Here is a 26,181-nt window from a genome sequence, read left to right as displayed (position 1 = left end):
CGCAAGTCACGATTTCATTTAGCGCCGTGCCACGTTGCACCGGTATAAGCCTAAACTTTTCTCACGAGCGCCGAAAGTAAGAGCACAATGCATAATAATGTACATATACTTGCTGCTTACATAGCACCGCGCGCGTTATGGCTCGAGTTCAGGTTTGTGGTTCGCTTTTTACCACAAAACGGTCCCACAAAATGCGGCGACTACGTCTGCAGGAAAACAGATTGTATAGGCACTACCGCTAGGTCTGCGAATTTGTAGCACTAAGTGCTATACGCACGCGGATCGTCGAGCGAGCTTGCATCGTAAATTCGAACGACGAAACTGCCGAATTATTTCATCCTGCAAATTTCAAGTTTTCAAAAGTTATAAACACTTTTAGTCCTCGCGCGCGCGCAAGCGCACTCACACATATTATAGTCAATTGCCTATTTACTGCATAATAAGGAAGTAAGACGATTTGTGACTCTGTTTTTCTTCGTAATGCATAAATATATTATCGTAATAAATGGCCGGGCAGCGTGCGAGCGCTCGGTACATTTCGGTAAGATTTATGTAACGTTTGTTTGGCGGCTGCGTAGCCAATTTTTTGCAATCGATAAAGCCGTGTGCGATCGTTTGAAGCAACGACACTTTATCGANGTGCTGTGCACAAATTTATTTTGACCACTGCCCATCAACACACAATATTACGACACATGATCGTGATTATGAGTATCAGTTAGTGTTTGAAAGTCAACGTGTGCTCTGTGTCTTCATTCATCAGTTCAGCATTCGTCAGTTTTTACTACAATATAGCCAGTTAAAGTCAACATAATCGATTTTTATCTCAAGGTACAGAATTTATTGATATTACACCCTAATACAACTTTTGATTTGCCAATTTGAGGTATACAAACATGTTTATTTTTTTACTTTCATGGTCTTTTACAATATTTTTTCAATTTTAAGGGGTTTTGAGGTTATGAATGTCATTTTTGAGTACAGATTTGAATTCTACACCAACTTTTATATGAAAAAGCATGGTTTAGAAATTTTTTCATATGGGCAAAGCGGAAGGAGCCATTTTCGGCCCACTGTGTATGAAAAATAGTATACACGCCTAAACCGCGAAAAAAGATAGCCCCAGAGCACGTGTTTATCGGCTTCGGCTTCGCTTCGGCGCTGGGACTTTTCTGTTTTTCGCGGCCTAGGGCAGTAATATACTATACTAGCGGCGTTCCTCGCTCGCTAACGCTCGCTCGGTCTCAGATTGTTTCAAAGAAATTGTAAGAAATATTGGAGGAGTAAGAATATTATTAGACATATTTGGGGCAAATTTCCTGAAGTGTCCTAGCGCTCTGCCGCACGGCATTTTTTGGCCGAATCACTCAATTTCTAACTCGCTGTAAAAGTATCAAAACGCCCCTCAAAAAAATAACTAACTAATGATTTTGATAGGAAATTTCCTCAACTTTCTGATGGTGAGGTCCGATTTTCCGGAATTTTCCATTTTCTCCTCGGAAAATGCAAGTAAACATTCAAACTCGAATATCTCGAAAAACGCCACTTTTTTTGCGTTTTTTATTGTTTCAATCGAAAGATAAGGTCTTTTTACATCGGACATGGTAGTTTTCAGAGTGTATTTTTGATGAAAACTAAGAAAAAAACGAGAGGTTTTAGTTAGCGCTCAGCCGCTCAGCGCGATATCGAGCCTTGCGCGGCTCGCTGTAACTTGTAACTCGCTCTTATGACATTGTGATTTGGCTGGAAAAATTATTAAACATATAGTTTCGATAGGAAATTTTGTCAGCTTTCTCATGGTGCAGTCGGATTTTCCGATAATTCACATATTCATTAGAAAAAGTAGAAAATAGACTTTCAAGTCCATTTTTTTTGGTGAAAATGTAAGCTATTATAAAACAGTGAGTTGGAATACATATTCAAATTTTATTACAATAGCTTGCAAATTCTGGTTTAAACAGTGAAACAGAAAAATCTTATTTTTACTGTGACGACAAGAAATCGTACCTTTTTTTGAAAAATGAAAACTTTTTATGCTATTGATCTAGAATTTTACAAGCTATTATAAAACAGTGAGTTTGAATACATACTCAAATTTTATGACAATAGCTTGCAAATTCTGGTTTAAACAGTAAAACAGAAAAATCTCATTTTTTACTGTGACGACAAGAAATTGTACCTTTTTTTGAAAAATGAAAACTATTCATGCTATTGATCAAGAATTTTACAAGCTATTATAAAACAGTGAGTTGGAATACATATTCAAAGTTTATGACAATAGCTTGCAAATTCGCGTTCAAACAGTAAAACAGAAAAATCTTATTTTTACTGTGACGACAAGAAATCGTACCTTTTTTTGAAAAATTATAACTTTTTATGCTATTGATCTAGCATTTTACAAGCTATTATAATATAGTTAGTTGGAACATATACTCAAATTTTACGACAATAGCTTGAAAATTCTGATTTAAACAGTTTGCAAGCTATTGTCATAAAATTTGAATATGTATTCCAACTAACTGTTTTATAATAGCTGGTAAAATTCTAGATCAATAGCATAAATAGTTTTCATTTTTCAACAAGAGGTACAATTTCTTGTCGTCACAGTAAATATGAGATTTTTCTGTTTCACTGTTTGAACCAGAATTTGCAGGCTATTGTCATAAAATTTGAATATGTATTCCAACTAACTGTTTTATAATAGGTGGTAAAATTCTAGATCAATAGCATAAATAGTTTTCATTTTTCAACAAGCGGTACAATTTCTTGTCGTCACAGTAAATATGAGATTTTTCTGTTTCACTGTTTAAACCAGAATTTGCAAGCTATTGTAATAAAATTTGAATGTGTATTCCAACTCACTGTTTTATAATAGCTGGTAAAATTCTAGATCAATAGCATAAATAGTTTTCATTTTTCAACAAGAGGTACAATTTCTTGTCGTCACAGTAAAAAATGAGATTTTTCTGTTTTACTGTTTGAACCAGAATTTGCAAGCTATTGTCATAAAATTTGAATGTGTATTCCAACTCACTGTTTTATAATAGCTGGTAAAATTCTAGATCAATAGCATAAATAGTTTTCATTTTTCAACAAGAGGTACAATTTCTTGTCGTCACAGTAAATTTGAGATTTTTCTGTTTCACTGTTTGAACCAGAATTTTCAAGCTCTTGTCATAAAATTTGAATATGTATTCCAACTAACTGTTTTATAATAGCTGGTAAAATTCTAGATCAATAGCATAAATAGTTTTCATTTTTCAACAAGAGGTATAATTTCTTGTCGTCACAGTAAAAAATGAGATTTTTCTGTTTTACTGTTTGAACCAGAATTTGCAAGCTATTGTCATAAAATTTGAATATGTATTCCAACTAACTGTTTTATAATAGCTGGTAAAATTCTAGATCAATAGCATAAATAGTTTTCATTTTTCAACATGAGGTACAATTTCTTGTCGTCACAGTAAATATGAGATTTTTCTGTTTCACTGTTTAAACCAGAATTTGCAAGCTATTGTCATAAAATTTGAATATGTATTCCAACTCACTGTTTTATAATAGCTTGTGAAATTCTATATCAATAGCATAAATATTTTTTATTTTTCATCAAGAGGCACAATTTCTTGACCTTAAAGTAAAAAATGAAATTTTACTTTTTCAAAGTAAAGGTCTTATTTTTCTGAATTTGAAATGTACATTAAAAACTTCGTCTTCCACGGAGAAAGTCGTCGCCGGGTTGATATTCATACTTGGTGCACCTAGTCGGCCAGCCGGGTGCACGAAGTAGCTAAAACAGTTCGACTTCCTCGGAGAAAGTCGTCGCCTGGTCGATATTCATACTTGGTGCACCTAGTCGGCCACCCGGGTGCACGAAGTAGCTAAAACAGTTCGACTTCCTCGGAGAAAGTCGTCGCCGGGTCGGTATTCATACCAAGAGCTTCGAGTGGGTATACCGGAAATAATCGATCGATCGATAATATTCCACAAGAAATAAAACCTCATGTTTATGTGTGTGTATTCGAGGATCGAGGTGTGTATATACATCATATACATCGACGGCGTAATAACATTGTATAAGCGCATGACGTGAACACAGCAAATGGTCTGAAACTTATTTTGGGTTGACCACTTTTTGGTAAGAACGTTTTTTGCGAAGTGGATTTTTCTTTCAATCGCTCGTATTTCGTTGAAAATAAACTTTTTTCGATATGTTATATACATCGTTGGATAAAAAATTATATAATAACCTATAGTTTTTGTCGTTCTAAAGGTAATAGATTCCTTGAATTTTCGACTTTTTCTTGATTGACGATGGCATCCGCTTGCTCGAAATCATGCTTGTCGGATTCTTTATTTTTAATTTGAATAATTTTGCTGGAGTCTTGTTCCGAGATGAACGTCATTTTTACTTACTCACGCACAGTTCACACAATTGTTTATAATTTGAAATATTTTGTATTAATTATACTTTTTTTACTAACACTTTTAAATCTTGCTGTGTATGCACTATGCTTGCGCGGCGACGTATTAAAACGTGTACAAACGAATTGACTAGAACGAGCATACATTTAGAGAAAGGAAAAGAAAAGAAAAAAAAGTAAAAGTTAAGCTGCAGTTGCGCAGCTGCGAGAGGACGGAAAAGCCAGAAACTCGAATTGCTCTTCGATACTTGATGATTCGAATTTCGAAATGAAATGCTATTGCGCGCATTAAGGTGGCTATTCAATAATCATAGCAATAGTGCAGCGAGGCGTATGTCTGTCTCTTTCTCGCATTAGGCAGGCAACCGCTCGCACTATTCGAAATCAATGATTTTACGCACATTTTTGTTTAATTACTCATTGGTTAGTTCGATAAGGGGTAATTTTTAACATACCAATCGAAAGGTATAGTGACTTGAAGCATAACATATTCGTTTTTGGTTAAGATCTGTCGTCGAATAAAAAAGTTATGGCGTAAAATGTATGAAATTATGGTGTACTCCCATAATAGCCCATGTTAAATTTGCTATTTTCAACGGCTTCGTTCTTAAAAATTAGTTCGATAACCCAGGCTGAAATTTCTACAGCATATCAAAGGCACTTTAAATGACATTTCTGCAAAGTTTCATAAACATCTGTTGTCGACCCGTTTTACTGACTAGCCACCTTAAGTTGGTTCAGACGAATTTTTCAATGTTTTTCTTTGAAAAAAGTCAATAAAGCTATTTGATTTCGCGGGAAAAATCATAGCAAATTAAGGTCAAAGATGTTTCTTGTTTTTTTTTTTATTATTTATTTGCTCACTACCTGAAAAGCGCATTTTTGGATATTATTTCTTTGAAAAATGAAAATCCAAAATTTTTCAGCCAATGAACTCTTCATGAGAACATAATTTGTTTGAATTTGAATTTGTTTTAACATTGAACATTTTTGTATATTTCGTACATGATTTTACATTTTAGAAGATCTAAACAACTATAAAAACGTGTTTTCTGACGCAAAGTTAAATAAACTTTTTGAAAATTATTAATAATAATATTAATAATAGATAATTATTTTGAAAAATCAACAATTTAATATAAATAACGTGACTTTTTTGTTCTTCATTACTACTTTTTGCTAGGAAGATTAATTTTATCGTCGCATTTCATACACTTTTAATAACGCATCGTATCATTAACGAAATTGAAAAATAGAATCGCGATTTCAAACTCAAGTTTACTAAAGTGTCCTTTAATTTCTACAAATTCCCAAAAAATTTTGAAAACATCATCAATCGCCACATGGAATTGGTTTTAGTATGGTTACTCGGGCGACTGTGATATATTAAGTTTCAATCAAGCGCCTGCCAAGTATTAATTGTTTTAACATTGATAACGATTTTGCTGTCGGCTTGTTGCAACCCTCAAAGTACCTTTGAAGATCAACTGCATAAAACGTACGGCCACGAGGAACGAACTTGTCGTTTTCGCTTTAACTAGTTCCAAACCGTGTCTATAGATGGCGTACTTGTTCTCTCTCTGTTCGACTAAACTACTTTCATGCAGCTGACATGCAGCCGAATATGATACACGTATATGATAGACGGGATTAATATCGAGCGTCGCCTCGAGTCGTACAGTTCGGCTACATAACTTTTGAAATTAAGAAAACTACAATCAAAATTTGGCAAAGGATAATCATTGTTCGGTAACTAGACATCCAAATTTACTGTAATGCAACATTCTTTTTTGCATTTGCGGGTTTTTTTACCAAACGTTTAAAATCGAAAACGATCTTTTCACGCGCGACGACAAAGTGTTTTCTGATCCAAAGTGTTGGACCTTTATTACGTCTTGTTTTGATTGATTCAAAATATTCATTATTTAATCATCACTGATAAAAGATAGATTCGAGAGAATATTGATTCAATTGAAAAACTTAATCTTTTTTATTTTTTCCAACAGTCGACGAGAAAATTGGAAAAATAACAAGAACCAAGATGCCTAGCCACCTCGTGATACCGAAGGCAGAACCGGATCTTGAGCTAAAAACTATCAGAAAACGCAAGGATCAACAGCAGCATCATAACCTTTTTTCCAATGGACCGGAAATCCCCGGGGTTCCTTGTGGAAGGGAACTTCTGGCATCCATCGATTTGATTCGACAACGTAAGGCTAGACCAAATCAAAGTAATCTGATCAACTATATGTTGAAGAATTACAAAATCGACCGTGAGGAAACCTTGATAACAATCAAAAAAATGATTGAGCTCGAACATGTAGTTGAGGTAATCTACAAAGGGTCTATCAGCTATCGCAATGCCTCAAATTGGAAGAGGCTTCCCTTGTACATGAACCGACCCGAGGCATTTCGAAAGGACAAGATCAACTCAGAAACAATTTCTGATGCCTTTTCGCAATTGATATTGCAAGAACCAGATTACTTGAACACAGGAATACCAGCTCCTAGGTAAGCAAACATTCATTATCTATTTATTTATTTATTTATTTAACACCGGTGAAATATACATCTACTTATACATTTAAAGTATTTCTTGATTCTTACAAATTTCGATATTGATGCGAACAAAACAACACTTTTGTGAAAATTTAGGATATAATAGAATAATTAAGTTTCAAAGATAGAGAGTTAATTTTATACATCTATAACAGGTTGATCGATCATCTGCTAAATGGTCATTCGAACCCAACTACTCAACGAATGGTTGAAGATTTTCTGAAAAAAGAAGTTTCCCAAGGAAAATTTGAAAAATTATTAAATGGCAATTATTTGTTGGTGGGTTCCTCAAACATGAGTGGTGGATCCGTTACCATAAATGCTTCTATATCCAATCGAGTGGAGATTCTGAACATTACTTCAGACTCAACTTTTTATGATGATAATTCATCGTATAGTCCTTATGGCGACAATACACTATTGCATACAAATACAAATATTACAAATAATACTCTGAAAAAAGAAGATTGTTTCGAAACTATTACGGGAAAAGACTGGATCCCGAATGGAGAAATCCATGAATCAAATAATAATATAACAGATATAAACAGTACAAAAAGTTTTGAAAATCACAGCAGTCAAGATATTACAAATTGTACAGTAAAAAAAAGCAACAAGGCAGAAAGGAAACAAAAATTAGAAATACGCCATGACTTAGATTATGATTCGCAAGACATGTTTGATGTATCTTCGGACAACAAAATCGAGCCATACAACGAAATCAAAGAAGTTCTCAAAGAAAAATTCCTCGCCTCGTTGAATCTGATTCGTACATCATTGATACCATCTGACACAAATAATACAGGTTCAGTCAGAGCACCAAGACGCCTGACTGTAAGTATTTTGGTAATAAATATTTTACCAGTTAATTTAAAATGATTATAAGTGTAACTAAACAAAACTTTTTTTCATTTCAGAGAATCAGAAAAGTCAAAAAAGTATTCGATCCATCAGATAATTTTATAGTGAAAAAGAAAAGAAGCAAACAGCCCAAAACAATGCCAACAAAGCCAAAAACGATGCCAACGAAGCCAAATGCTACAATTTCCCAAGAAAACAGAGAAACTGTTACCCATTCTCAAAACAAAGAAACTTCAAAAGATAAATATTTTCATTGCTGCAGTAGTGATAAACCAGATTCATTAGTGAAATCACCATCACTTGAAAAAGTCTCAAAGAGTTGCGATTCAATGGATGCGTCTGAGGTAACCAACCGTTTGAAGGCAGAAATAAAAGAAACTGCAAACAGCCCAAAAATATCAGAGGTGATCCATAACAAAATAACAAAAAAATGCGAAAACAAAAAAAAAATAGATTCTAACATACCAGATGTTAGAAAATGGACTGTTGAGCAAGTTTTTCTCTTTTTCTCACGTTATTTTCCTCGACATTCTCAGGCATTCAAAGAACATGTAAGTAACAATATATATATTTTTTTCAAAAATTAAATTGATCAAATTGAAGCTTATTAATTTTTTTTTTTATAGGAAATCGATGGAGCTTCTTTGCTCCTTTTAACCAAGAAAGCTATAATCGAAAAATTTGGTGGCTTACACGGAAAATTGGGACCAGCATTAAAAATTTATAAACAGGTAGTCATCCTAAAAGCAAGATATGACGATACCGCCCTTTACTGGCTTTAAATCAAATTAATAATGTATATTATTGTACATTTGATCTTCCATTGTTTCGTCGATTTGTAAGGATGAAAGTATTTAATAATATTATACAACAATTGTATTTTTTATATTATATTGAGAATCAACAATTGTTTCTTAATGATTAAAAATTTTACACTTTGTAACATGCAATGACTTTTTACTATCCAACCCCCATCGAGAAACTAAATCTTTATTCGGTTGAAGCGACACTCACTAAAATTTAAACTTTTTAAAAGTCGATATCCTTATATGTATTTTTTCTTTTAAAATCAAAATTGAAATATCAAAAAGTTTAAGAATTATATCTGTATCTGTAGTTTCAATTTCACCTTTGTAAATATACTGCAACAATTCAATTACAATATTGTGAGAAGTGTCCATAATTTCAACAGAATTGTTTTTATTTTCCAACATATCATGAGTGAACATGGCTCTAAACACTGGACTGGCATCAGCAAGTATAGCTTTGTGTATTGGGATATACTTTCCATCAGAAGTTTTTAGTTTAAAGTCACTGAATTCTTCATTGAGAAATAAGAAGTCAACGTCAAGAAAAAGAGGAGATCAATGCCAAATATGCATAATGGGGTGGGAGGTTGAAACAATCTGATGATCACATGAGTAAACTTCAACAAGATCTGAAAGAGATGGACAAACCTCTTGCAAGGTATGCAGATGATGAAAATTTAGAAAAAGAATTAAAAAGTTGTGACAGAGACGATGATCCTATGTTGGCCCACATTAAAAGGAAAAAGAAATTAATCAACAGCAAAACAAGAAGAATTAAAAAAGAAGCTTACAAGTGGAGTATTGCAGACATGTAAATTACCACTAAATAATAAGTAGTGTACATAATGTACATACAATTATTAAAATTATCTTTTTTAAAGAATCATAATCATTATTATTTGTTGTTATTCAATGAGTCAGTTTTGTCATTCCCAAAAAATAAATATAAAAATATTTGATTTTGCATGAATTAATAATGTAGTTCATTGATGTTACGTTAATTAAATTTCATATTGTTATTTTTTAAGGCGTTTTGAAATTTACTGTAAATCAAAAACAGGGCTACAGCGCCTCTCTTTTTGGAGCAACCACTGGTTCAACTTATGCTAGACATTGCAAAAAAATCTTGCATAGTGGGCACTAATAATATATCTGAGTTTTACAATAATTACTTACCGACTTAATTCCTTCATTTTTGAAAGTGTTAGTTTGTTTTATGTTTTAATAAAATTTTAAATCTCTTGTGAAAATTAATTAAAATAATTGAATAAATTATATTTAGTGGCTATAAATTATAATTTAAGTTAGTCTCAGTCCTGTGGTAATACATTAGATATTTAACCCAACTACCTTAAATAATTTTAATTAATAAATACTTCATCAGAAGACAATATTCTATTTAAAATTGAGTAGATATGTTGAAAATACTGAACATGGATTTTAAATGCTTTTGTGTGAACGTTTTATTTTATTATATTAGTCATATTATCAATCTTTATAATAATTATCACCCTTTTTACAATAATAGTCATAAACATACTTTTACACATTGATTACCACAGTAGCATGTACTGAACTGCTTACAGTTTGTGTTATTAATACTTAACATAAGTGTGTTGATCATTGTTTTTTAATATATTTTACGAATAACAGGGTAGCACAATTTTTTTATTATTTTACAAGAACTTGTACACTAATCTTGGTATACACTACAAAAACAATGCATGTTATTGAGCAAATTGTTGACTACATGGTTTGTATGATGATTCTTTATGTACAGTTTTCAGTTATTTATCCCACAAAACATACAATTTTTGGCTCATTGTAATTGAACAATCTTTGTGGTTATTATTTTACTTAAATGATAACAAAATTGGTATGCTCATGGCACTATTGTGCAGTTTAGTTAATTTTTTTTACAAATGTTTGGTCATTGGAAAAGCAATTTATTTTATGTAATGATTAGAAAATGTCTCATTCCAGAATCTTTCTGAATCAAGCAAATTTTCAAAGCAAAATACAATCATGCAAATAGAACATACTATACATGAATGTAGAATGCAGATTTGGTAATTTTCTGGTCATCTACTAAAAAATAAATATTCAACTCTTTACTACACTATAATTCTGGTTTTCAACTAAGTATTTTGAAGTAGTCTAAATGCAATCCAAATTTTGACTAAAAACACTGTAGCTATAGCAAAGCTTCAGATTATTTTTATTTACATTATCATATTCGAATAAAGGGTAAATTCATAATTTTCCTCACAGATTTTCCTGTGCTACAAACTGTAATCATAAGAATTATTAATATATATTTATAATCGTCTCAACATCAAAACGACTTATTCTCTAAAAGTTATATGACTTGACTGATGGCAAATGCAGGATGAGTTGTTAGGTACTAGATAGTAAAAAAATCAAAAACATAATAAATTAGAAAATATTTTAGAAATTAGAAAATAAAAGCAGTCAATACTTTACTCGAAACAACTTTCAACTTTAAAATTATTATTTCCATTTTAGTAATTCAAAATACTCAAAATGTTAGTAATTCAAAATACTCAAAATGTTAGTAATTCAAAATAAGTTAATGTAAGTCATGTCAAACATTTTGTACAAGCTTTTAAAGAATATTGATCAAAGATTAAGATGATGACATGAATAACCATTTGTAAGTGAACATACTATTGTAGTGACTTTTCAATATTTAATTTATTTATTATTCAACACATAAAGCAATAAGGCATTGTTCAGATATGTCAGCTGAAATTTTAGGCATTTTTGAATACTTTGTGCATTCTAATTGCCGCATATAAAAATATTTGTTTTGGAAGCCTCAAAATGTTGGCTTCAAAAAAAATTTTAGCTTTATTCAATGAAAATTTAATAACCATCTTTCAAAAAAAGTAATACATTATTGAGCCTATAATAAGTTCTGACCCAAGCGCATTTTAGGCGCATTTTACATATGAAAATCGAGGTAATGTTCAACTTACAAATAAATAATTTTTCATGATAAAAGATAATATAAATTTTGACAATTGAAAATTTAAAGAAGACTCAATTTATTTGATTTTCCAGAATTTGTGCTCCTTTCTGAAAATTGATAATTGATTGCTTTTCGATACTTCAAATAGCTATTTAAAGATTTTCGATATTATTGATTTTGCTAAATTAATGGCTTGTTTTAACTCTTAGTGCAAATTTGTGAAGTGTAAATTTTTATTGTACATCCTTCATTGTGCGTACAAATATAATAATATACCTACTAATAATTATATCAAATAATATATTTCTTGAAATTCAATCAACTATGTATACATAACGTTTGATAAAATACCATTGCATTTTCAACAATCTGTAACTGAATAAAATTTTTTTCATTAACAAGTTTTTAAAAAGTGCAACCTTACAATATTTCAATGGCTTCTATTAATGACATTTAATTATAATATACACACTTTTTTTCATAGCTTTAATTTTCAAGTTTTATCAAGATGAAGAATAAAACTGTAATGACCAAATCAAAAGAAAAAATTAGCTTGATTCATGAACAGGTACATTTAGATTTCACGATTACATAATTATCATAAGGTGAACAACATTTGTCTCCGTGTACTAGATTTTTTGGCACAACAACAATTAATGCAACTGAGTTTCCACTGCTTGCTTCTTTACAATGATTTTCAATAGAAAATTTTTAAAGCATTCTTTGTAAAAAATTAACTAAATCTCTTTGTATGAAGGCTTGTATAGTCAGGAATGATTGCGTGCAAACTCTCAAGAATTTTTCGATTTTCAACTGTCGATCGTGTGCGCTTATACGAATAAATCGAATAATGATTGATGAAACATTGCCCGCATCTTGAATAAAAATTCACGATGAAACTTTTCAAACAACAGAGTACTTTTTCCTGGTTTATTTACATAAAATTTACGTAATCGTAACATTAGCTGCCAGAATATTGGAACACGTATAAGCTTCATTGAAAATTTCAAACTGCAGTAAAATTCTCTTTGTTTAATCAAAGACCGCGCAATTATTTCAAGATGTATACCTCTAGTGCAATTGTGATTTGCTTTTGTTGCTTCGCACTCAACTCAATTCAACGGCAACGACGACTGCGTCGAACGTCGACGCACAATTATTAAAATTTCATTTTTTCGTATTAAATATCTAATATATGCGTGCATTTCACCGGCGAACGAGCAGATAAAGGATTCGAGAACGTTCCTATTGTTACATATATTAAGAACATCGCAGCTCACTCGAACGCGCGACAATCAGAGGCGTTAAAAATTCAGCCAGTCAGGATCGTTGCTGATTTTCATCGATGCGAGAATTAATAGTTATTATTACGAGATACAGCGCAGTGCAGTTTACATTGAATGCGTCGACTTTATAATTTTTTTTTGTTATGTACATATAATGCGCCTTAAGATTATCAGTACAACTCGACTTCTGCTCGGTAAACCCTAGAAAGAAGAACAAAAAAAGAAGTTGATAATCATGACACAATGGTCTCGCTGCGACAACAATGTCCGAGCCGTTCGCTCCACCAACTTTACACTTTGCTTGCTTTGTTGTTGTTTTTTTCATTTTTTTTTTTTATTGTTGTCAGTAATAATACATAAAAACGCGTGCGCAACTCTCGCAAGCGTCATTTAAACGCTTACTTATACATGATATATAATATAACGGTGTAACGTAAGCACACGTACATACAATGACAAAGTCGTTGCTGATTACTTTGGCACAGAAAATTATCTTTCTCTACGGCTACAAATCTTCCTTCGTGGCGTAATATATACTAATAATAACATATGTATACGATGCGGCAGCCTATCTTGGTTCTTCCGCACGAATTTTTCGAGGAACAAATATTTTACAATGCACTCTCGCGCGTTCGCGCAGTCGCGCGAGTCTTCCGTTCAAGGACGATCGTGAAACGATTTTTCGCCGCTGAGAAAGTCAAAACTCGACTACGCCTTCGTGTCGCGCAATTAGTTCGTTTTGTTTTTTCGTTGCAGCACGACGTCCACTGTATCGTGCATTTAAGAGCAATAGATAAAGATCCCACCACCGAGAATCATCACACCGGCCAAGCGACACACTGATTATAAACTTCTGCGGTTTCCACTGAGCACGATATTAACGTAATGTTTTAGTCAGGCACCGCGAAGACGATGTTGGGCCCGAAGCACAAAGGGGGCCTATACTTGGAGCTCGGAGTCGACGCCGACGAAAATTGGATTGGTCGAACCTCGTGACGGCCCGATCACCTGAAACGTGATTACGTTATTAATTAATTATATTCTTTTGATATATCTGATTCGTAATATTTGATTTTTCAAAATAAAAAGAAAACCATTTCAGTACTTTGCGCCGTTTTAAATACACTGCCACACGTCTCCTCTAGAAACAGTAAAAGTTTATCCCGCGAAAATGTCCAGAGTCGCATAAAAATTCAGACGGCGGCGGACGAGCAGTAGTACTAGTAGTAGTATAGTACCCTTGAAGCTCGTAAAAAGACGTGTATAATCCGGAAGTCTTTCGCGCGAGAATACTCAAACGAAGAAAATATACGTCGACGTCTAACGATAGCTCGGGCTTATACGGCACGTAAAAAGTAACCGTAAACGCTTCGATGCGAGTCATTTGAATAAACAGTTAACTCTCGCAATCTGACGAAAAAAATAAAGAGAGAAAAAAGCGAAGGAAATAAGAGAAATTAATGCGGCTGCAGTGCTTGCAGCTTGTACTCGTACGAGAATCGATTTTTTTTTTAACTGTCGCGCAAAAAAAAAAAAAAAAAAAGAAAAANCACGGGCTCTCTCGGGCTCTCTTGGTCGTGTGTACAGCATTTGCTCGGGTCGCTCGTCCATCGTGTAGTTACTACCGGGTCGTGCGCGCCGGTGACGACGAGGACGACCCTACCCGCCGCTACGGCGGCTCCGCCTCGGCGGTGGGGGATTCCTGCTACGCCTCCAGAAATATCAGGGCCGTCGGCTTGGGCTCGAGGTTGCTCTTCTTCGCCTCGACGACTAGGAACTCGATCTCGCCGCGGTCGCGACGCGCGAACGACTCGGCTATCAGCCGGGCCACCTCCTGATGATGCAGACCTGTCGGTAAAAGAAGATGTAAGAAAAACAATGAGTACGAGTTTCGTCTCGAGGTTATTTATCGAATGTCGTGGTGTATCGGTAATGGGTATATAGAGGAGCAGAAGTTTACCTTCGACCTTGTGACCGTCGACCTCCAGAATGAGTTGGCCAACCTCCAGACCGCCGGCGTCGTAAGCCGCTCCGTTATCCTGCGCGCACACAAAAGGGAACGAAAGTTTCTATGAATAATTGCCTCGTTTTAACGTACCCACAAATCGTTTGTGTATAATTCAAAACCATCGTATATGCGTGTGTGTAGTGGTATAATGGCAGCCAAGCGCAATTAAATGGAAATTCGAAAATCATTATCAAACCGTATATGAAGTGAGTGTCGCGATCGTTGCGATTGTTTGTGAAATATTGAGCAACGCCGTATATCTCCACTTCTTTTTTTTTGTTTCTACTTTTTTTCTCGTTATTTCGGATAGTAAAAAAAAAATAACAGAAAATGAAAATGACAGCTCCTATAATTGTTTTTCGTTGCTACATTATGCCGATTCGGTAAAACGATCGCAATTTTCGGTGCATACTGCGCGGAAAAGTCAACGAGGCTCTCGCAGACACACACACAACACTCGAGCAAAAATAATAACATTTTTACGATGTCGGAGCATGAATTTTACCGTTGGATTATATACGCGCTACACAATATGCGCCGCGCTCGCTCGCTCGCTCGCTTCGCTGAATGAATTATGAGGAGAAACGCATTTTTTGTTTTTCGTTTCTGTGGCGCGCGCGTGTGCAACTCTTACTTATCGATATGATGTATGCGCGAGCGAGTGCGTGCGTCCGCTCGATTTGAATAATGCCTTATCGTCAACGAAAAACTCACTTCATTTTTCAGACCAACGAAAGTATAAAAGAGCAGAAAACGATCGTCGCGTGTCTCGTGAGCGTCGCGCGTGACGAGAGTCATTAAAAAAAAAACAAATATCATCAAGAAGGATATTTAGAGCGGACCCAGTGAACTTAGCTGCGTCCGAGCGACACGATCTAGACCGTGCGTAAAGAGTCGCGCGCACGCCCTTCGTTCATTTTGTTTTTTTTTTTTTAAGTCGACTTGCACTGTTATACCGATCGTTCGAAAATACAATATCGGAGCTACGGACGACGAGAAAGAGACAAGCGACCGAAGTAGGTGGCTTCGACGCGCGTCGACCGATAAGATCGCCGCAAGACGGATACAGGCCAGCTCTTTCTCTCTCTCTCTCTCTCTCTCTCTGCCTCTCGGGCGCGATCTTCTGCGGACGCGCGTCTCGCGACTGACTGACCCACCCATCCCGTCGCAGCCCGCGATGACCGACTTTTTTTGTTTGTATTTTCCTCGACGCGCGTGATATGTCTCGTTGCACATACCGATCGAACGAACCGATCGATCGGCGATACAAGTGCCATCCCGTCGTAGTCACATCGTGTTCACGAATGAAATGTTCCGACTTTAATTGAATTATCGAGAGGTCTTCGAGTATTTCCTTTTTTTTTCTACTTCAATCGATTTCACGTCAATGGAATAACGATCGTAAATTATACAGCGGCACTTGGCACGAGGAGACGACGACGACGACTACTACGACGACGTCGGAGAAAATGGAATATAAAAAATGGAAATCTCACGTGAATGTTGATGATCCTCGGGAGCGGGTGCTTGGTGTTGGCGCCGCCCTCGATGGCGATGCCGAGGGTCGGCTTGCTCTTGCGCACGATTATCCGCAGATTGCCCTGATGGTCGGGCAGCACGACGGCCGCGTCCTCCTCGCGTCTCAGAGGCGGCCCACCGCCGAGCTCGCCGTCGCCGCGCAATCTCTGGGCGCTGTGGTGGCGGCGCTGCATCGAGCCGTGGGCCCCGTGGCCGTCCATGATCCGGTTGCCCGACTCGTCCAACAGCTGGGCCTCCTGCATGTCGTAGCTGCGCGACAGCTTGTGGCCGATCTCCTGCGATGGACAGATTAAAGGCGGACAGCGAGAGACCGCGCAAAGAACGGCGTTAATGATTTGTTTCCACTGAGATGCTTCGGTCGTGTGGTTGTTTTTTTTTTTTTTTTTTTTTTTTTTTTTTATCATTATTATTTATTTGTGCATCAGCCTATTGAATGGTACCAATCTATATCAATCGCGCTGCTGCTAATTCGTACTTTGAGATCCTCTATCACTTCCGAAGTATGTCGAATGATATTTGTAATAATTGAAATTTTTTGAGTTGATCAAGCTTTCGGAAATGATAGGGACTGATTACAAAATATAAGCACATTCTCTTTGCTCGTTAGAAATAAATTACTGCTTAAGATAAAGATTGAGAATTTGTATGTAATGCAACTATTATTTTTGCTTGTATAATTAGACCTAAGATATAGTGAAAAAACTCTAAAACGTGTTTTATGAAAAAAAAGTAATTCAAGAAAATACGTAAAATGCGATAGCGCCACAACCTTTGAGTGTAAAATTAGTTATTTTCTATTACAATGCATGTATAATATAAATCTATTTCTCTATAATTAATTTAGTATATATAAAATGTGTCCATAAATATTGAGATAATTAAGTATTGAGAATCGCATGCTAGTTGAATATATATAATATATATAAAGGCTGATAGTGATGGCAGGGTGTTTATATAATTTTTGGTTGGTGCTCCGGAAAGTAGTGGTGGTCGTGATGGGGCTGTATAATATCTTTGATTATAATATTCTTTACGATATCGTGAAAAATTTGTAATAAAAAACGACTAAACGTATGTGATTGAACGTTGTATGGAGTTGTAATTTGCATGAGTCGAGTGGTTTATAGTGATTGCAATCATTCTCAAAAATGAACGTTTACTCTTAATTAAAAATAAAAAGTAATTAATAATTACGTATAAAATGATATTAAAGAAAAGACGATTAAATTAATATTTCTTTTGTCTACTGGTAAAATAGAAAATTATTTCATTGAATGTCAACTCAGATGACGTAATTCGTTTTTTCAAAATATTATACACACATTATTTTTCAAAATAATAAAAATACTCTACAGATTACAAGCAGTATTACGTACAATTTCATGTAAGTGTTTGGTTTCAATATCTAGTAGAAGCATTGTTGTAAATTGTAAGTACTTGTTTTTTTATCTTTTAAGTAAACATGCTTGTTTTTTGGTAAGGTTTATTATTCATATATTACTATTCTATCGTGCTCGAAGAGTAAGAATAATAAAAATATATGCATAAAAATAGGATAATATAAGGTTACTTAAATAAAAACTAAAAGTATAACTATGATACGATAAAAAAATTGCACACACATTACACACTATTATTAATGTTTAAGAGAAATTGAGAGATACGTACTATGATCTAAATTAATTCTATACAATAATGGGCTATTTAATGAGTACTTATTTTGTAAATGATAATAGCTGTTTTGCATCTCTACAGAAATTTCTCTTAACTATTTTTTTTATAATTTTGTCGGGATGTGTAAAAGTTATTAGTCTAATTTGGATTTAGAAAATGAATCATAATTATAATTAATTTAATGTTTCAGTTATAACTGAGAATCGTAAAAAATTCGTGTCTTTCAATATTTAGATTTACTACGCTAAGATATGTATGAAATTTTTAAAATGTAGCGAAATCATATTTTATTTTTTACTTCCAGCAGAATTACGAAGTAGAAATCTGCCTAAAATACCATTCCAGCAGAGGGACTTTTTAAGCGGGGCATGAAAATGTTTCCATAATTATTCGTAATATTTTCTTCATGCAATTTTCTCACAGCGCACTAAATATTTCAAATAATTTGTATTTTACTAATTTTATACATATCCCAACATATTTGTACGTATTGCAAAAGGTTTCGAATGTATACATTTAGAAAAGAAAATAGGCCACAAATAACTCGAGTCAATTGGAAATTCGGTGCGCAATCAACTCGTATGAGAGATATTTCGTGCCACTCATATAGTTTTCGGAGAAAAAAATCACAGATGCGAGGGAAAAATTTCGCGTTGAAAAAAAAAAACCAAGGGACAAAGAAAGAGAAAACAACGAAAGAGAGAGTGCGAGTATATGTATACACACCAACGACACATGATATTCTCAAAAGCAAGAGTGTTTACACGGATTTATAGCTGCAGATAATGCACAAGAGAGGGAAAAAACAGGCAGAGAGCGTGTGTGCTGCGCGCGTGTGTCTCGTGTGTCGTGAATCAAGAGGGAACGAAAAAAGAGAGAGTGAATGTGTGTGTGTGTGTAAAAAAAGAAGAAGAAGAAGAATAAGAAGAAGATTAAGGATTAAAAGAAAGAAAGAAAAAAATGAAAGAGAAAGAGAGGGACTTACGAGGGGTCTGCCCCAGTACCAGGACTTGACGCGTTGCGTTATACCACCTAGCAAGTGATTCTTCCAACCACCAAAACCTCCACCACTCTCGGAGCTCCTCTCGTCACGTTCTTCGTCCAGGACGTCCTCGATATCGCGTTCGCGGAGCATCACCCCGTTACCGAGCATCAGGTCGGTCTCGCTAAGCTCGCAAATGCCGTCGATCTCGCCCTGGATTGCGTGTGTGCGAGGAGAGCGGAACGAGAAGAAGAGTTTTCGGTTAATCGACGATCGTTGAGAGAGACATAATATGCACAAGTGAGGTAGTAGAGAGAGAAGGGGGGGGAGGGGCTAAAGAGGAGATTCATCAGTTTGACAATTCGAGAGCTTTATAAACGAGCGTACCGCGGACACGAGTCAAATATAATAATACAATACACTGAGTGACTCAGCCAGGGGTGGTTCAGGCTGAACGATCGATTCTTTGCACCGCGGAGTAAACAAATTTTTTTTTTATCCCTGGTAGAAAATAAAGCATTTGAAATGGTCAGATGTCCAAAAACTAGTCAGTTTGACTGGGCAGTTTATACCCATTTATTAACCGATAAACTGGTCAGAAACTGGCTAATGAACATAACGACGAACGCAAAATCGAATATATAGGTTAATTAGTAAACATAGTGCACGAAATTAGTGCATTTTGTTTCGAATCATACTTGGGTTTAGTAGGCAAATACATTCGATCTCCAACACATATTGTTGCTCAATATTGTATAAGAATCGATGAAAAAAAAAACATATCTCTCACCTCTATATCGACAGATAAAAAAGTATACCAAATTTTAAAAGAAAATAATGATTCAATTCTCAAGATGACCTACAAAAATTTTATTTTTACTAATTCCCATCCTAACAATACTGTATTGTTGAAGACTAATAGCATTGCAGTCATTGATAGAATTTTCAAAAAAGAAAATATTATCTACATTAAAGTAAGAAAATACAGTAAAAAAATTGATGTTTTTGAAAAACCGATAAATTCATCACTGATAAACATGTGGGAGATCAGTCAGTTGGCATCTAATGTTGAAATTTTACAACTTTCTTGCGTTGTAAAAAAACTTGTAAAATTTAACATGAATTTTACAGAAAATGATGAAATGAAAATTTTCGCTGTCTCCATGCTTCATTGAAACGATTCAGCATATATGTTCTTTCAAGAAGTGACGAGGTTGGCCGTTTGTACGAGACGCTGCGTGTTTTAAATTTCTGAGAGTTTGTTATAATTTTATGTGTATTATTACGCGGGAAAGATACTTCTGTAAATTTACAATAAACTAACCAATGTTCACTGCTTATATTTAGTTGAGAATAAATTTTATGTAAACAAACTTTATTACTTTTTAACTTTAATTACGTAAAAGTAAGTGAGTGTAGTGCTATTATTTTATTCATTAAATAAAATAAAGTGTATACCATGTTATTATTGTCTGCATATATAAAAAACCTAATTCTTTTTACATTTATTTAAGATGGATAACTGTGAATATACTTCAAAAGATTTTCATTTTGCCCTAGTGGAGTTTGTCCACAAGGGCAGAAGAAAAAAATTGAAGCAATAGATGTGGTGCCAACAGAGTGGATAAAGTAAAGAAGCGCTACTCAGCACAATTTTTACCACCTCCTTATAATGAGGATAGATGTGCACTCCTCCAAACTTTTGTTAAACAACAAATGGACCCACCAAAAGATTGGCCAAGCTATACAGTCAAACTCAAAGGTAGAGCCAGTAAGTAACGTCTACTTTTATAAATAAATTGTTTACTATAATCTTTTGTAATATAATCTTCTGATTTATGTAGACACTTATGAAGAGGCTGTTATAAAGTTGAAAGACCTTCAAACAGAGGCTTCAGCATTCACAGTTGACTCTGACGACGATGACAATGACTCCAGGAAGCAGCTTGAAAACCAAATAAAAAGAGCAAAGCTTCTCTCAGCACAAGCTACTGTCATCGAATAACTTAAGGCTAATGATAATCTTCAAAACGATGGTATGTCTAAGAATCTTATTTATTTTGACCATAATGTGAAACATGGCTCTATTGTTTTTAGACATTATGGATACATCACAAGAAGAAACTGCTTATCCTAAAAAAAGTGATGACAGCTCTTTGACAATTGATGTGTTCGCCCCCTCTTGTTCTAAAATGATAACAGAATCGACAGAAAAAGGAAATGATTATATGCCAATGGATTCTATTGTACTTTCAACTGGAGGTGCTGAGGATTCAAATGCTATCATTCCAGCAAGCATTGAGTTTGAAAGTGTCTTCTGTGAGTAAAACAATCCTATAAAGTTTAATTTATAAATATAAATCTCAATTTAAAATTTAATTAATAAATATAAATCTCAATAAATTTCAAATTGGACTTTTTAAATAAATTTATTTATAATTCATTATATTTATTATAGATAAAGAGATCATGTCAAAGCTCAATGAGATCCAAGGCGAGATAAAAGTTCTGAACAACAAACAAGATGAAATAATAAGGTTTATGGCAGGAAAAGAAGTTGTCAGTACATTGTAAGGAAAAATTAACTTAAAAAAAAAGTATAATGTGGATATTCCCTTTTCATTATGTTCAAATTTTACTGCATTCGATGAGAAATTATTAAACAACGACTTGATGAGAAAAGATGTAGTAAGTTTAATCATAAATTCTCCAAACTCTTTCAACAATAACAATCTATAACAAAATGTTTTTTATTGTAGAGCGAATATTCAACAACTTTAGTCGATAAAGATCTGAGTATTTCAAAATCATTTGTAAATATGTTGAAAGATTTTTTCTTCAAAACAGTTGCCATGAATTTTACTACTAATAGAGCTTCAAAAAAAATCCCAGACAAAATTAAATTCAAAAGTACTAATTTATGTAAAGTTATGGAAGGTAATAGAAATACTGAGTTCACTTTATGTATGTATTTATTCTTAATTATTTAATTATCACCATTAAAAAATGTTGTATTTTAATAGGAGTTATAATTAGTAAAAGAGCTGAATGTGTTTTGGAGACTACTGACAAACTATTAACTTCACAACTAAGTGATGTAATAGGAAATATCAACAACTGGCCAGAGGATTCAGATAGAAAATAAAAAATAGAAAAAAAAGATGTAATAATAATTCATCACTCATCACATATTAACTATTATAGCATATTAATAACGTTTTTTATCATTGAAAAGCTTTTGACTTGATTATGTTAATAAATTATCATGTCACTACAATTTATAGCTCACTCCCTACGTAGAGCACTATTTTTCACACAATTCTCACTATTATTACAAAATCATAAATTGAATATGTTGTCAACATTTAACCCCCTTTAACGACAAGTAGGGAGTTTCAGATTTTCAAATTAGAAGTTATATTATAATTGAAACTCCTTACTTTTTGTAAGAGTGGTTAATTTGATATTTGTTTACAATAGCATATAACCGAGAGAGGTTAAGTAACATCTCGGAGAGCTGTCAACTGACTACTGCGCGCGGCAGGCTACGGCATTTTTCGACTAGTTTCAATGCCGAAAACCCCTATCCTAATTGAGCAGTTTCTGACCAGTTTAAGTGCTAATATCATGTCGTTTTAAACATGGTTTATGGCGAAGTTGGTCATTAACTGGCCAATAAACTGACCAGTCCGATTTAATTTAAGCATAATCTGACCAGTAAATGCTGATGATTTCTACCAGGTTTCATTTCATAAACAAGAATCGTCCTTTTCAATTTCATTATTAAATATTCAGATCATCCAGTATACGATCACATGCGAAGTTATTTCTGAAACTTAATTTCCAGACTGATACGAGCGAAGCTGCTCAATAAAATATGCGCCATTCGCTTCGCTTCGCGAGGCTTCTTTTGTGCCCGTGCGGGAAAATTTTTGCTGGATCGATTCCAAGCTCAAGCTTAAAGTTTACATAGCAGAGAAAGGAAAAAAGACTCTTTGAACTGCACGATAATTGAATCTAAGAGAAAAAAATTCCCCCAATTTCGTATCTTAGCGAATTTTTGTCCGTGCACAAACTATTTTTTTTTTTTTATCTCGAGTACTTCTAGCGCATTAAAAATATAGAGATAAAAGGTATATCGAAATGACCTATCTAAAACTAAAATTAAATTAAATGAAAATCTGACCAAATGAATTAGATTTGTTTTAAATTTATTTATTTATTTTAATCAGACTCAACACATTGCACCATATAATCCTTGTATTCCATGTTATTTTTTGTACTCGGCGCAGCCAAGAACATGTTCCACAAATCTTTGTTCGTCAAGTTCTTCTTGAGCACAACTTCACAGACTTCGAGTGGCAGTTGGTGGTGTATCAACTCCCAGAAAAATTCCAGTGTCCAGGTGCGAAAAAATTTTCTCGATACTTTCTCGCCCAGATGTTCGATGAAAGCTCGTCTTTCTCTGTCGGATAAGCGCCAAAATTCGTCCGTGTTCGCGAACTCGTAGTAAACCATGGGCGTGAATAATTTTTCCGCCTCTTCGGCTCGCATCCGAAACAAATCGTAGAACGACAGGTCCGGAGTTACCGATATATCTTTTGCGTTATCCAAACTTCGGCCTTCGGCGAAACTTTTCTTGAGAAATGACGAGCTCTCGTACAATCCGCACTTGACGAAAAATTTCATGATGGTTAGAGCATCGAGTAGGTTCATCACGTATCCTCTGTTCTCTAGACACTCGACGACGGCCAGAGCGCCGGATCCTAACTTGAATTGAAGAAGTTTATCGTGACTCCAATATGCTACCAACCTATTGGAGAAGTAGTTCTCTGTAGGGAAAACGAAGCTCTGCAGATTGGCTCCATGCTGTAAAAGACACTCGACTACGTGCGGCAAATGATTCGATACAGCTAGCTGTAGTGGTGTTCGACCGGACTCGTCCCGAGCGTCGATCAGCAACTTTTGACCTCTGGTCTTGCAGTACTTGATAAATTCCTCCATCAAGCCACCGCTGCGTTGATTCTGGCTAATTATGTGCAAAGGCGACGAGCCATCCCCTTTGGGCAAGTTCGCATCGGCGCCGCCTCTCAGCAGCTCCAGGACAATCTTCGTTCTACAGCCGTCCGCCAAAGCGTAATGCAGCGGCGTCAAGCTCATATTATCCCTGGCATCAACCCGAACCGTCCGCTGTAATTCCGCGTTGACCCTGAAGAATAACGCCGCAAATTCGTGGTCGCAACCTCTGCCGCAAATGAGATGCAGAGGTGTCAGTCCCTCCGAGTTGGGTAGATTTGGATCCGCGCCGTGTCTCAGCAGCGCCTCGGTCACTCCTTTGAGACCGCCGGCTGTAGCCAGTTGCAGCGGTGTCCGGCCACGCCTATCCTCGGCATTGACCCGCAGTGGTGTGTAGGTGGCGACGCTGAGCTCGCACAACATATCCACCAAATCACCGTTATCGCGCTGTGCTTCGCTGATCGCGTGTAGCGGTGTCAGTCCATCCGCATTGGCCGCGTACGGATTGGCGCCACTCCGCAGCAGCAATTCGATCAAACTTCTACGTCCCCGAGACAGCGCCAAGTGCAACGGGTAGTTACCTGACTTGTCCGGGGCGTTGAGCTGTAGCGGCCGATATTCATCGGCGCTGTCGAACAACAACGTCATCACTAATCGGTCATCGGTGCATTTCTTGCATGCCGTGTGCAACGGAGTCGACCCGTCCGCAGCACCTATAGTTGGATCGGCTCCGTTTCTTAGCAACCATTTCGTCGATTTCTTGTGGTTATTGGCAACTGCCAAATGCAGCGCCGTCCGCCCCAAACCGTCGAGTGCGTTGACCCGCAATGGCAGATACTTTTTGTGGCTCAGCTTCAGTAACACCCTCACCAAGTCGCTGTCGTACTTTCTCTGACAAATAATATGCAGAGGTCTCGATCCTTTGGCATCGCTTGCGTTTGGATCGGCGCCCTTCGTAAGCAGCAACTCGACCAAATCGTCGCGGTGTTGCTTCAGAGCCAGCAGTAGAGGTGGATCGACGAACGATCCTTGTTGCTGGAGGCCATTGGGATCTTGGCCGAACATGAGGTATTGCTCGGTCTCGTAGTTACAGCCCGCCATGCAGGCCACGTGCAAGTGCGTTAAACCGTGTTCGTCGGTGTAATTCCTATCGAATCTTCGGTACCTCAAAAAAAGTTTGCGGATAATCGTGACGGTGTAAGCTTTCAGGAGCTTGCCGCCGTCGCCGGCCAGCAGATCGTCTCTGACCGCTCGGTGCAGCGGTGTGGTACGGAGCAACAGTGGCTTCCTGTCTTCGCCGAGCTCGGTCTCATCCTCGTGGCTGAAAGCAGCTACGAATTCGATAATTCGTAGTCCTCGCTGATTATCCATGTTACTCGGCTTGATCACTGCGGCCTCCGTCAGAATTCGATTGATCTCCGTAGGATGGAAAATCATCCGCAGATCAGGTAGATCGCCTTTCCACTGACAAATCAAGATGAAAAAACACTCGAGAAACGAATCGAGCTCTTCTTCTCCGTACCAGTTAACCGTTTGCCGTAAGCCCTTCAAAATGTCTGCACTCAAGGATTTTTCAATGTAACGTATCAAGTCGTACTGGCCTCCACTTTGGACTGCAGCTTGAACACGCGCATCGGATTCGAACATCTTGAATTATACTCACGAGCACGATACAAATTTTTTTTACAAAATTTAAATACTTTTTTCACTTTTAATCACTTTCTGCCACTGATGCGATATTCGTTAATTGTATGTACTGCACTGTTCAGTGTTAATATACAGACTTCAGATACATGCACGATTGAAAGACACAAGTGATGTGAGTTTTATACTCACGAGCACGATACAAATTTTTTTTACAAAATTTAAATACTTTTTTCACTTTTAATCACTTTCTGCCACTGATGCGATATTCGTTAATTGTATGTACTGCACTGTTCAGTGTTAATATACAGACTTCAGATACATGCACGATTGAAAGACACAAGTGATGTGAGTTTTATACTCACGAGCACGGTACAAATTTTTTTTACA

The 26,181-nt window shown here is 35.7% G+C and overlaps 2 protein-coding genes across 6 annotated transcripts in view; one reads left to right on the top strand and one right to left on the bottom strand.

The window, feature by feature from the left end:
- Positions 1-7,274: 7,274 nt before the first annotated feature.
- Positions 7,275-8,623, top strand: LOC111694453. The gene is made up of 4 exons (XM_023462765.1): positions 7,275-7,575; positions 7,654-7,814; positions 7,898-8,392; positions 8,468-8,623. Exons 1-4 carry the CDS (start codon positions 7,275-7,277, stop codon positions 8,621-8,623), a joined length of 1,113 nt encoding a protein of 370 aa, XP_023318533.1.
- Positions 8,624-14,486: 5,863 nt separating this feature from the next.
- The window catches only part of LOC106654001 (whirlin), a 104,956-nt gene continuing 93,261 nt past the window's right edge, over positions 14,487-26,181 (bottom strand). For 4 of the 5 annotated variants that reach the window (XM_023462784.1, XM_023462774.1, XM_023462769.1 and 1 more), the window contains 4 exons: positions 19,135-19,344; positions 16,433-16,750; positions 14,889-14,967; positions 14,487-14,776 (listed from right to left, as the gene is read on the bottom strand). In XM_023462784.1, the coding sequence (XP_023318552.1) occupies positions 14,634-14,776; positions 14,889-14,967; positions 16,433-16,750; positions 19,135-19,344 (750 nt within the window). In that variant the 3' untranslated portion in view covers positions 14,487-14,633. The remainder of the gene's footprint in view (positions 14,777-14,888; positions 14,968-16,432; positions 16,751-19,134; positions 19,345-26,181) is intronic. The other variant, XM_023462779.1, reaches the window with a different exon arrangement.

This window comes from Trichogramma pretiosum, unplaced genomic scaffold (genome assembly GCF_000599845.2).
Source record: "Trichogramma pretiosum strain Unisexual culture from Peru unplaced genomic scaffold, Tpre_2.0 scaffold134, whole genome shotgun sequence".
In the NCBI taxonomy this organism is placed as follows: Eukaryota; Metazoa; Arthropoda; class Insecta; order Hymenoptera; family Trichogrammatidae; genus Trichogramma; species Trichogramma pretiosum.
Note: the sequence above shows the minus strand (reverse complement) of the source record. Positions and strands in the feature narration are given on the sequence as shown.

Bases quoted from the DNA above. Each gene is read 5' to 3' on its own strand.
- LOC111694453 (XM_023462765.1), top strand. From the start codon at position 7,275: ATGAGTGGTGGATCCGTTACCATAAATGCTTCTATATCCAATCGAGTG. The intron at 7,576-7,653 runs GTACAGTAAAAA...ATGATTCGCAAG, and splicing joins CAGTCAAGATATTACAAATT to ACATGTTTGATGTATCTTCG. The intron at 8,393-8,467 runs GTAAGTAACAAT...TTTTTTTTATAG, and splicing joins CTCAGGCATTCAAAGAACAT to GAAATCGATGGAGCTTCTTT.